This window comes from Gallus gallus, chromosome 1 (genome assembly GCF_016699485.2).
Source record: "Gallus gallus isolate bGalGal1 chromosome 1, bGalGal1.mat.broiler.GRCg7b, whole genome shotgun sequence".
Lineage (NCBI taxonomy): Eukaryota > Metazoa > Chordata > Aves > Galliformes > Phasianidae > Gallus > Gallus gallus.
Window position 1 is genome coordinate 195,602,544 of NC_052532.1, and position 13,346 is coordinate 195,615,889.

Consider the following 13,346-nt stretch of genomic DNA (forward strand, 5'->3'; position numbering starts at 1 on the left):
ATTATTTCTGCCTTCTTCGCATCTGTGTGCATAAACCCTGGCCAGAATCGAAGACAAGGTATGCAGGAAAAGTTGCTATAGTGTTCAGAATAAGAATGAGTAATTTGGCTTTTGGGGTCAGTCCAACTCTATTAAAGAAATAGCAGCAATTCTCCTTACTTTGGCCTGACCGTGCATCGGAATCAGCAATAACAAGAACTCACCTATTTCTGCTGCCACAAAGCTTTTTAGCATCCTGCTGAGCAGAGAATGAGAGCACAGTGGGAGATCCCAGAGGAGGATAAAGAACTGAGAGGGGCAGATGTAAGCAGGGTTGTTTGCATAGGGTTATCCAAAGAAACCATGCAATGGCTGCTGCCATCGCAGGGCCACCCTTGACCACCTTCGAGAGGTGGTGGTGACTGGGGAGGCTCCTGAGGCCTGGAAGAAAGAAAACATCACTCCTTTTTTCAGGAAGAGCAAGAAGGAGGAGCTGCAGACTGGATGGAGTAAACTGTAAATATTTTAAAGCATGTGAAGGACGGGAAAAAGATGGGGAGTAATTAGCGTGGATTTACAAAGGGGAAATCATATCTAAACAACCTTATGGTCTCCTTTGGTGAGATGACTGGCTTGAATGAGCAGAGAGCTATTGGATGTTGGTTATCTCAACTTCAGCAAGGCTTTCAGTGCTGTCTCCCATACTGTCCAATATTACAGGCAAACTGCTGAAGTGCAGACTAGAGGATTGGACATCAAATTGGTCTGAAAATGCACTGAATGGTACCTAGAGTGCTGTATCAGTGACAAAAAGCCCAGCTGAAGGCCACTGACACTGGGACCATTCCTATTTAAACACTCTGTTAGTAATCTGGATGATGGGTAGAGTGCATTCAGCAAACTTGAATCATGTCGTAGAACCATGGAACCCCAGTCATACAACCATAAGACCATGGAGTCATAGAACCACAGAATAGCTTGGGTTGGAATTCTCCTCTGCTCATCACTGGTGAGTCACATGCGGGGTGCTGGGTCCAATCTGGGGCACTTAAGGACAAAAAGGACATGGAGATACAGGAGTGAGTCAGTAAAGACCACAAACATGGACTGGAGCATCTCTCCTATGAGGAGCAGCTGAGATTTCTTACGCTGGGGGAAAGAAGGCTGAGAGAAGAGCCTTATCAAGGAGCAAAATAAATACCCGATAGGGCAGAAGTGAAGACAGAGCCAGGCTCTTCTCAGTAGTGCTCATGACAGAACAAGCAGCAATGGGCACCAGTTGAAATGCCTAAATGCCATTTAAACATAAGGAAAAGCTCTTTTCCTGCGCATCAAACACTGGGACAGGTTCTTCAGAGAGGCTGTGGGTCCTCCATCCTCAGACACATTTGAAGACGAGGAGCTCATCGACCTCCTCCAGCTGACTGCTTTGGGCAGGGAGCTTGGACTGGACGATCTCCTGATGTATCTGCCTACCTCAGTGATCCCATGGTTCTGTAACTATGAAAACGGACCCATTCCCAATCCAGTGCTAAAGCCTTTGGCCTCACGTGCTGAACAACGAACGTTTCTCCTGGTTTTCAGGTATCTCAGAACGATGCATGCAATAGCCTACAATTTGTAAGCTTTATGGGTTCCTGTAAGAGTATACTTGAAAATCCCATGGCTGTGCTGTCATAGGGCCCAGGTTTTGGCAGCAATAATGTCTTAAGTGCTTCCCTTGTTACACTCTCAGCTAAGAAAACTATGGAGGTCATCCATTTGTTAAAGCTGACGTGGACTGAACTGTGAGCCAGCAGAGTCAAGGGACAGGAACAAAAATGCCATCAAAGTTTCTGTGTTGTAAGATCAGGTCTTAAAATCAAATCTTTTGCAATTAAATTCCAGTTTGATTCCTCCTTTGGGAACCTATGTATCTTCAGGAGTGGGTATAGGATACACTTGTGGAGGGGAAAGCAAGGGGAGCAGGGCTGTCTGTCAGCAGCTGGGCTGGGTTTTGGTGTCAATGGATAATTGCTGCAGCTGCATCCCATTTTTTAGAGGGGGTGGGAAGGGGAGGCTGGGTAATTTTAAATGCGATCTTCCCACAGGCTTCAGGCATCCTGATGCTGTGGTTTTCTCATGAATAACAGAATAATTGTCAGTCTTAAGCACTGACAGATCTTCATAACAACATCCCACAACAGAGAGGGAAAAAAAGGGTTGTTTCTGCTGTATTCATATTGCTACTGAAAGAAAATATCAAATACTGTGGCTGCGTGGCTGGGATCAGGTATGCAATGGATGGCATAGTTATGGTGTTTCTGACTTCATATTTATGGCAGTAGTGCTTCTTCTGAATTAGAGAAAAAGGAATTACATTAACGTGGGAGAAACAGAACTGCAAGGATACGTCTGCTGGGAAGGAAGTGGGGAATGCAGAGAAACCAGAGGAAGGAAGCATGTTCTGCATCTCTGGCTTGATTTGAGGCTAGAAGTGCTGGAAGCGCCCCAGGTGGGCTCAGGCTGTGCCAGCACTCCCAGAAATCAGATCCCATCTTCCGGGATTGAGATCAGAGAAGATTTGGGAAAAGAAGCCAAAAATGTCAGATGTCTCCCCTTGGTAACATTTTAACCTAAATTGTCAAAGGAAATATCTGGTTTCTTAACTGAAATGATGTCAGAGGGGAAAACACAGAACACCTAATCTGGCAAATGGAAGGAGGTTGATATCTTGTCCCATCCCTATCCCTCATATCCTGGCAAGGATCCCGTTGGAGATGTGCTATCCCTTGGCTTCAATTCTGATGTCACCCTGCTCCTGTCTCTTCCCCACCCGATGAGACCCAGAAAAAGCCCCTTCTCCCTTTATTCTACTGCCAACCTTGCCGCCATCTGTGCTTATAACCTAAACCAGAGAAGAAAGTGGCAAGAAGACCACACAAGGCAATATTTCTTAATGACTGGACAGTGATAGGACAAGGGGGAATGGTTTTAAACTGAGACAGGGGAGGTTTAGGTTGGATATGAGGAGGAAGTTTTTCCCCCAGAGGGTGGTGACGCACTGAACAGGTTGTCCAAGGAGGCTGTGGATGCCCCATCCCTGCAGGCATTCAAGGCCAGGCTGGATGTGGCTCTGGGCAGCCTGGGCTGCTGGTTGGCCATTCTATGGTTCTATGATTCTTCTGATTGAGATCATTACTATAACGGTCTCAGATTTTCAAATGCAAACATCATCTGTGGCATGAGCACGTAAAATGTTGCCCAAGGCAAAGGTGCATTTCCAAACATACTTTTTACAGAGCTCTTTGAAAGCGCTGGCAATGGCACCAGCTGGTACCCCCTCGTCCTGTTTGTTTTCCATAATTAAATGTGACAGGATGGCTTTTGCAAAGAGCTCAGCATCCCTTCAGCTGCCTGATGTTCCAGAAGTGCACTTGTCCCCATTCAGTCCTCAGAGCTGTCATAGAATCATTACGGTTGGAAAAGACCTCCACAATCCCCAAGTCCAACACCAACCCATCCCCCCATGCCCACCGCCCACGTCCCTCAGTGCCACATCCCCACAGCTCTGAACACCCCCAGGGATGGTGACCTCCCACTCCGTGGGCAGCTGTGTCACTGCATCACCACTCTTTTGGAGAAGGGATTTTCCCGAATACCCAACCTGACCCTCCCCTGGCACAACATGAGGCCATCACCTCTCATCCTATTGCTGTCACCCAGGAGCAGAGGCCGAACCCCCCTCAACACAACCTCCTTCCAGGAGCTGTAGAGCCATGAGGTCTCCCTGAGCTCCTCTTCTCCACACTGACCCCCCCCCAATGGCTCAGGTGGCCATCAGCTCTTCTGAAAATGAAGTCCTGTCTGCACAAATGCATTCTTGGCTTGTTTCACGTCAGTGCTAAAATGAAATCCTAACCACACGCGGCTGGGTGATCACCGTAGATTATAGAGTTATACGTCACAGCTCATATATTTTTAAGCACATTAACAACACTGCATTCATCCTTCCGATTTCAAACAATTTGCCTTTTTTATTCCTTGGCTTATCAATGAATTGTTGAATATGTTGCCTTCCTCTGCACAGAATCATATCATGGAATGATAGAATGGTTTGGGTTAGAAGGGGCCTTTAAGATCATTCAGTTCCAACCGCCTGCCATGGGCAGGGCTGCCCCCCACCAGATCAGGCTGCCCAGAGCCCATCCAACCCGGCCTTGAACACCTCCAGGGATGGGAACCAACATCAGAGAAATGGGGTAGATAAGATAAACTAAGAGGAAAAGTTCCACCTGTGTAAACATGGCTGATTTTTAGGACCTTTTCAGGCAGAGCTAATAAGATATTAAAAATGTTTTGTTTTGAAACTCAGAGAAGAGATGCCCAAAGTCAACACCTTCTCTGTTCAGCATCCCCAGCTACAAACGTAAGAAATAATGGCCAAAAGAAGGATGGTGGGCACCTTCTCTTACAGCGAAGAAGTACAGAAAATGAATAAGAGGAACTGAAGGCCGCCTAGAAAAATACATAGTGACTGGGAAAAGGAGAGCAAAGAGGTGCTGCAGTGGGGGTGGAGGAATCCTTGCAGTGGGTTAGAGCCATCAATGAACAAAGACAGTAAAATCCTTAGAAAGAACGTGTTGCATGCTGCATTTTCCCCAGATGGTAGTCAGAAAACATCTCAGTGTAATCAACAACAAAAGGAGGTGTCAGTCAATAATGTAAGGAAATGTTTCAACCAGTAGGTACCAACTGGATGACCTCCAAAATCAGTGATGGCCTTTGGGTGTTCTGAGCAGAGATTCACAGAGCCTGCTGCAAGGCTCGACGCCGTTTTGCATTTTCCTCAATGATCTGAAAATAAATATCAAATCACTGCTGACATAAGTGGCAGACAGCACAACGACAGCCACCACAAAGAATATGATGAGTCACACGGAGCAATCTGGATCGCTTGGGGCTGAGCAGCCAAAATGCATCTTAATAAAGCCAAAAGCTAAGTCGGAAGCTGGGAAATTGCAGGAGGTCATGGAATCGTAGAATCATAGAATGGCTTGGGTTGGAAGGGACCTCAAGGATGATGAAGCTCCAACCTGCTGCCGCAGGCAGGGCTGCCAACCTCCACATTTAATACTAGCCCAGGTCATGGCCTGGGGGCCTGAAATGATCTCTTAGGAAGGACTGTGGTAGGTTTTTGGGTCACCAAGGGCAGGCAACCCATGTGATTGTCTGGGCAAAAAGGGCTAGTGATATCTTTCGAAAGGGGAAAGCATTTCCTCCACTAAGAGGAGCTCCTCGATATTCCATGGGACTACTCATTATCAGAGCTGATAGAGCAAAGAATTTTTTAAGCGTCACAAAAAAGGTCTTCACAAGGCATTTGGCAACTTCTCCAACTCCTGGTGCACCACAGAAAGACGAGACACCTTCCAGGATGGGATGAATTAACCCCGAGCTCTGTTCAGGGCATAACTGGGAAGAGCTGAAAAGCGTTGGCCACAGCCTGCCCAGAGAGAGACCATCTGGACAAGTGTGGCCATGGTAGGAGTTGCAGGAATCTTGCCACTCCTGCAGACCCACTAACCTATTTTTACTTGTGCATGACTGGAAATACAAACTCTGGGTGCTCTCACCCACATGTCGCATTTCTTCCATATGCAATCAAGTCTTGTTTCACAAAGCAAAGCAAAGCCTTCTCCTGCCAGGTGCAGCCCGTACTACAGAGTGGGTGGGCATGGAGGAGTGCTGCTGCTGCTAGCCCAGGCAGGTGGGCTGGGGAAGTAAACTGGGGTTCATTCAGCTCTGAGGAAGAAACTAAGATCTGATTTTTTAAACTGTGTTTAATGGTTGACCTGGGACTCAACTGTCACACGTAGGTCTGTGAGCTGGGTGGTGGCATCCATTTCCATACATGCATGGTCAATGCAGGTCCAGCTGGGCATAAGGGCCTGGGGTCTTCTGGATGACCAGGACAAAAAGTCTGGATGTTTGGAGGCAGCTAATTCAAGCACTGAGGGTTGGCATTGCTGCTGTGTTGGATATCAGGAAACATTTGTTCTCCAAAAGATTGATGATGCAGTGGCACAGCTGCATAGGGAGTTGGGGGGGGGGTCACCATCCCTGGGGGTGTTCAGGAACCAAGGGGGTGTGGCACTGAGGGACGTGGCCAGTGGGCATGGTGGGGTGGGCTGGGGTGGGCTTGGGGGTCTTAGTCATCTTTCCAACTATAATGATTCTGTGATTCTGTGACTGTCTAAAGGATGTCAGCTTGAGTGATGGAGCAGTACAACCTTGAAGTGCCATTAGGGTCAGTGCATTTCTATACTGAAATAAACCGGTCATCTCTCCAGTGTAGCAGGGCCAATTCCATCTGGATCAGAGGAGAGGTAGCAGAGACACCTCATAGCCAATGACAGTATGTCTGGAGTGTCCTTTAAAGTATAAATATGTTCAGCCTTTCTTCATTTTATGTTCCCCCAGGGCCAGGCTCAGCCTGATCATAAGAGTGTACGTCCATCTTTTGGGATTTCCCTGTACTTCTAAGCCAGCATGTTTGTAGCAGGAGCCTGATCAGAAGGTAACAGCCACAGGTCATGGTGGAGACAGAAAGAAAGCAGTATATTTTGGTGTGTTTAACCTTCAGAATCAGCAGAGATGAAAGACACGTCTTCATGGAGAGCAATATTAATGAGTTGTAGAAGACCAGAACTTCATATCCGTAATGGAGATATCAGCTTAACCATAAAGATATTGGCAAGTAAATAGTGGCCAGGCCCAGCAAGAAGCAGCCCATTATAAAAATGATCAATGGATGCCCAAGGTTGGGGTGTCTGTGCCAATGCAGGGCTGTAACAAACCTCATTTTTCACCTTAATGCATCAGTAGATGCTTTGTGGCAAACTTTCCCAGTGTGACAAACGCATAAGGAGGGAGATTTTTCTCCAGCAATGATTCTTGCTTTGCTGAAATTGTCTCTACAGAATAAAGCTGGGGAGACTCCTACCGTGTGTAATGCGAAGTGACTTCAACATTTGGAGCAGGCAGAGTGGGAGGCTCAGGTGCTGTAGGTGGGCAGGACTCTGCTGACTTCTGGGGACTGTGGAAGGGGAGCTTCTTCATCTTTTCAACCCAAAATCCAGCCACTTGCACTGGGTATGAGGGAATCCACGTGCAAATGAAGAAGAGGCCCACTGTTTTTTGTTTCCCATGCTGGAAATCTTGCATTACATTTGGCTTTCGTTTTCCAGTAAAGGACGTGTTAGAAATCCAGCGTTGAACAACTGAGTTGTTTATACTGGAAGAGATGGCGTTGCCCTTTTTGTCTATTACAGCTCCCTTAGTGACAGATGTCTGTCATTTCAGAGAAAATTGGGTGAAAGCGTTCAAAAATTTCCTATTATGAGGGGAAGCAGCTTTCCATCTTCCAACCCAGTACTTCTGAACTCAGTCTTTAAAAACAGAAGCCTATCCTAATTCAAGTTAGAGCGTATATTTTCATGTCCATACAGATATTTGTGAAGCACTCTGATGCTTTGAACCCAAAGTTTGCTTGGGAAAAAGGACTGACACCATGGACAGCAAGGGTGCATATGGAGCACCAAGGTTTTCCAATATCTCCTAGTGATGCTTTGAAGCATAGCTTCAGGTTAACCTTTTCCTCACCCTTTTCACTAGAGAATCTAACCCACCTTTTCCATTATGCCATTTAAATCGAGACTACTGAAAATGTCACTGAAGTAATTATGAATAATACGTGCGTATCCAAACAGAAGCAGCAAATCCATTAGTCAGCCCTTCCTGAACTGCTTACAGGGGGGAGGACAGCCATGCATTCCTGGAGACAGCACTGACAAAAGTATCTGTTGAGACAAGTTGTCTTAGCATCACAGAGTCTTAGAATGGCATAGGTTGGAAGGGACCTCTAAAATCATCTAGTTCCAAACCTCTGACATGGGCATGGTTGCCAGCCACTGATTCAGGCAGTAGATCAGGCTGCCCAGGATCCCATCCAACCTGGCCTTGAACACCCCCATGGATGGGGTATCCACACATCCCAGTCTTGTGACTGAGTCACTGACTGAGCTGCAGTGGAACTGTGCTGCCTGGGGCAGAGGATGCTGACAGAGGAGATTCAACAGCACATGCATCAGACAGCTAAATACAAACGTAAATATTGGAGACGGCCATCCTTGGCCTGGCTTTCTGTACCATAAACCCAAGCAATTTTTTTTCACTTCCCTTAGGAAGTTTCCTCTTGGAACAGCCTCAGCAGGGACACCCACAGCTCCATCAGTGCTCAGAGCCCATTCCCTGACCTTGGGTGTCTGCAGGGATGGGGCACCACCACCTCTCTGGGCAGCCTGTTGTATTTACTTTTGCACTGGGAGTGGAGACCAAAGTCCATGAATAACTGGGGAAAGGTGGGATAGTGAGTAGCGTGAGTAGGAAAGCACCATTTAAATGCTTAACTAAAGACCATTTTAAAGCTTACTTTAAAGTAGCAGGATTTGTACTTGAAAACCAACAGAAATCTTACCTTTGTTTATATGACTTTGGCCCAGAAGAGATCTCTGAGATGCCCAAACCCAGCCCACCCCTCCATGCCCACTGCCCACACCCCTCAGTGCCACATCCCATCATGGTTCTTGAACACCTTCAGGGACAGTGAGCCCCCACTTTCCTGGGCAGCCCATGGATATCTGCAGTTTTGTCTGTCCCTAAGGTATTATTTGGTTTGAGGGAGCTACGAGACTTGACATTCAATGTGAAATCCACTTCCCTCTTGTAACAAAAACAACACATCTCCTGCCAATTTTGTCTCTCAGTTATCTGCAGTCCAGCAACATCAATTCATGATACAGTGATGGTGATAAGAATCCAGCTATAGCATCTTGTCAGCTAATTCAGCTTCCTCCTGAAGGAAGGGAATAACTTGTGGCTTATCTTGCACCAAAACACCACTGGGGACGGTACCTTCCAACCCATCCCCATCCCATTACCCCAACACAGAAAAGCCATTTCAGGATGGTGATTTCATTATACATCATTGATAGGAGATAAATTATTAAAGCAGATTCATAAAAAATGAAAGGCGTTTTGCACAGAGAAGGAGTCCTGACAGTAACCTAGATCTGTCACAGAAACTGATTGCCACCACATAGGAAAACCTGCCCCTCACTGGAGCAGAGAGGGGTAAATGATGAAAGATGCATGAGGCTGGAAGAAGAAAGTGACTGAAATGACAACGTGGAGATAAACACATCAAGGCAAAGGAAACAAAAGGGAGAAGACAATGGAGGAAAGGGAGAGCGAATGGAGGTTAAATAATTCAGGTCAGGATTTTTGAAGAAACAAGGGAGGGTGTCACCTGTGAATCATTGGAACACATAACAAGAAAACATTATTCACAGCGTTAGAGAGAGCAGTTGGGCTTAGCCATTCACCCAGACCTCCACTGATGCAAACCAGCAACTAGCAGGTCATTCTGGGGGTGTCTGCACCCTCTTGAGGAAGTGGCCCATAAGTCAGATGGGTAAATCCAACAGATACAACTCCACAGTAGTTTTGGCATTGGCAGCACTAACACTGTGGTCCTCAAATCCTAATCGAATCCCTCCTCAATGGATCTTCCTGACAGCTCTCCTCTCCCACCACCTCATTAAGAGGAAATAACCCTTCAGATTAGGAGTTCTGCATCATTAATTCGTGTTAATGCCCTCGGTGCCTCCCATGACCTCTATGCGGCTCCTCAGCCGTGGGGATGCTCTTCCCTGGAAAGCAGTGCGAGGCCTCCAAGCTGTGCATCCCGAGTCCTACAGAGAGTGAAATCCAGTCTGAAACATGCCGTGACCATTTTCCTCTTCTTCTTCTCTTGGGGGTTTGTCGTTCATGGCCCAGTTTTATTTCCCAGCCCCCGGGGTGGAACAAAGAACTTTGCCTCCTGCCTCTATTTCCCTCTGCTGCAGTTCATTTCTGATCTGGAAATATTCCCTTCCTTTCATTGCTCTAATTTCTGGTCTCCTGTGTTGCTCCTATTTTAGCCTCGGCTCTGCTCGCTTGAGGGATTCCCTCCCCTCCATCAGCCTTACACTGCTGACACAAAGCACAGCCACGGCTGTACAGATGTACTGAGCACACTAAGGATGAAAGCAATCCTGCAGAACTCAGCTGCATTGAATTCAACTTGCTGGTGGGAGCATAATTCCTATTAATGGCATCTATTACACTAATGCCTCAGGGTACGTGAAAGATGGGCAGAGCAGTGAGAAGCCCCAAATGAGGGAAAATCCTGGCCCAAATGCTTCACAGTCTAATGAGAAAAGCACGGTAGGAAATGAAGTACAATGCCCTGGATGGGCAGTATGATGGCTGGAAATGAGAATGGGAGAATTGTGTAGGGGAAGCAAAGTGAGGTAGAAGGAAAAGTGAAGGAAGCAAGAATATATGGCAGCAGTTGTCACCAGGAGGAAGAGGAGGGAAGTATTAGAACAGAAGAACAGAATACTCTCTGGAAGGGTGGTCAGGCACTGGAATGGGCTGCCCAGAGAGGTGGTGGAGTCACCGAGTCTGGTGGTGTTCAAAGAGTGTTTGGATGTTGTGTTGAGGGACATGGTTTAGCGAGAACCATTGGTGAAGGGCGAATGGTTGGACTGGATGATCCTGTGGGTCCTTTCCAACCTTAGCAATTCTATGATTCTATGATTCTAATATACGGGGGCACAGAAACAGTTAGCATTTCTTAACAAACTCAATATTCCTGCTTGTGGCAAAATCACCGAATCCCAGAATGGCTTGGGTTTGGAAGGGACCTCAACGATCATCCAGCTCCAACCCCCCTGCTGCAGGCAGGGTTCCTTTAAAGGCCATCCAGTCCAACTCCCCTGCAATGAACAGGGACAGCACAGCTGGATCAGGTTGCCCAGGAAATATCAATTCCCACCACTGGGGTCTGCTTTACTGTATTTAGGTAAGATTCTCAGCTGACTTTTCCCTTTGAACATCTGATCCAGAGACAAGGATTGGCTCCGAGGCATCAGGAAGCAACAGCCCCCATGGCCACGGTTCCACTGCCCTGGGATACCTGCAGCTCTGGGAGTCAGGAGCAAAACTTCCTGCAGGCCTGCGACGTCTGGCGCTGACATTTTGGATGGAGCTCCTCTCTAATAATCGTGTGATCATGGTAATTAGACACACAAAAAGATTTAATTACTTAATCATGTGTAACAAGGACCCTTCAGCTAGTAAGCGTGGCGCATACTCAGCGCTATTATTCACAGGCATGTGATCTACTTCCCTTTGTGCTGAATATTTCATTAGTTACTATTCACATCTTCTCAGAGGTGCTTTGCAATGGTTTGGTGATTGGATTTGCTCCGATTTCTTCTTGGCTTGTGCAAATCGTGTCACTAGAAATATTCCTCTGTGTTTTATTCCTTTAACAAGAAGAGAGGAATCTTTCCAACCTTGTTTTGCCAAGGAGAATGCACACCACTGATCTCCGGAGCCTGAAGGGCGTTTAGGTTACTGCTTTGCCTTCCAGGTCCTTTGGTTGGATCCCACCATTTTGGCACCTTTGGGATTCTGGACATCACAGGGGGCCTTTGCAGCATTACAATATGAACAACAAACAGCAAGAGTAGCCAAGGGTCTCTGTAGGTGAAGGAGACTGAATCTACTACAAGTCAGAACTCCCTTTAAAGTTGGTCCAGCCATGGCTGGAATTACTCTTGATTTACTCTTCACAACACAGGAGTCTGAATAGAAGGAGCACATATATGGGAAGAGGAGGTGTATCAGGCTCAGGGATTTGTGATTACACTTTGAACTACTTGAATGACTTCTCCAAGCCCAAGGCAGTTTCCTTCTAAACAGGACCCAGTGAACTAGCCTCTGGTTTTGGTGCTGCCATGTTCCATGGATGATGCCCGTCTCTCCCCACCTCTGATGCCTTAAGGTACAGCCTTGAGTAAATTCAAGAGGGAAAAGCAGCTTTCTGCTTAAAGTGAGGGCTTGTGGAAAGTTAAATCCCTGCTCCAAGTGCCGCAGCACCCCAGTCTAAACCTAGAAGTGTTCATTAAAAGTCTGGATGCTTCATGCTGTTGGCCATCTATAAGGGACAGGCTGTAGGGTTGGGCTACATCTCTCATTACATGCTGCATACGTCATATGGACATAGACAGCCTCACCCAGAAAAGAAGATAGAGGTATCATAGAGTCATGGAACATTACGGTTGGAAAAGACCCTTAAGATCATCAAGCCCAACCGTTAATTAACCCATCACCACCACGCCCCCTAAACCATGTCCCTACAGAGCTTTCAGCCTGTCAAGGACTTTGACAAGACCTGCTGATCCTACCAGCTACACTTCCAGGATGATTTCTGAAATCCAGAATGATTCTCCCATGAGTTATGGACGTGAATCTGAGTTCCCTGCTGCCCGTGTTAACCAGAGAGAACAATGAAACCAGTGCTATTCCACAGCTATGAATAAAGGGAGCATTGGACCCATTTTCTTTTTCTGACTTTACTGAATATAAATCAAGGCACAGTCATGCTAACTGCTTTATACAGATCCTGGTAACTTCTCAGTATTTGAGAGACAAGAGAAATTATCATTCAACTCTGCTCATCAGGTTTATTGTATGCCAACCAGACGATACACATTTCATGCAGACTATACGTTTGCTCCAACCGCCACTCAGAAGAAAGCGCTCAACTTCATGTGCATTGCTCCTGCACTAAGGTACTTGGTTCTTGGTCTGTAGCACCAGTGATTTTTTCAGGGGTCCTGTAAGCAGAGAAAGAGCATCATTGCAAAGCTGTCAGAGCACCTGGCTCATGTCCCACAGCAAAATGCCATCCCCGAGATGGAATTTGCCCCACGACTATTGACTCTACAGATTACTCCCCATGCAGCCCTGCATGTTTGGTATGTTCTTAAGATGGGTGGTGAGCCTGGTCCTGGTCCCTGTAAGGAGATGCTTCAAAACCCACAGGTGCCCATTACACTAAGAGGGCTGGAGCTTCTAATCCACATAGGACCAGGATCAGGCTCACTCGTCAGCTATGAAAAATGCTTGCCAATTGATTATAACCTGCATCAAAAGAGCACCTCGCTGTAAAATTGTCTCACAAAGAAGCAGTTTGTTTCACTCTAGGTGGGTGATGAAAGCCCTACAGAGCAGGGGAGCAAGGCTCTTGTGCTGCTCAGGAATGACCCAGTGCCTGTTAAAACAGCAGATAAAAAAAAGAAAGCAGAAGTAATGTGTCCTAAACCCCACCTGAGAGCATCCCTCCTCCTCAGTGCCCCCAGAAGACACCAAGGTGTCGGATCTCTGTTGGGATTAGCTCTGTCCCTGGGGTAAAATAGGAGGGATGCATCAAT

The 13,346-nt window shown here is 46.8% G+C and overlaps 1 protein-coding gene across 1 annotated transcript in view; it reads right to left on the reverse strand.

Annotated features, from left to right (window-relative positions):
- Positions 1-12,570: 12,570 nt before the first annotated feature.
- The window catches only part of MAP6 (microtubule associated protein 6), a 36,847-nt gene continuing 36,071 nt past the window's right edge, over positions 12,571-13,346 (reverse strand). Inside the window, exon 4 of the mRNA XM_025144276.3 lies at positions 12,571-12,749. Coding sequence (XP_025000044.1) covers positions 12,680-12,749 — 70 coding nt within the window. The 3' untranslated portion in view covers positions 12,571-12,679. The remainder of the gene's footprint in view (positions 12,750-13,346) is intronic.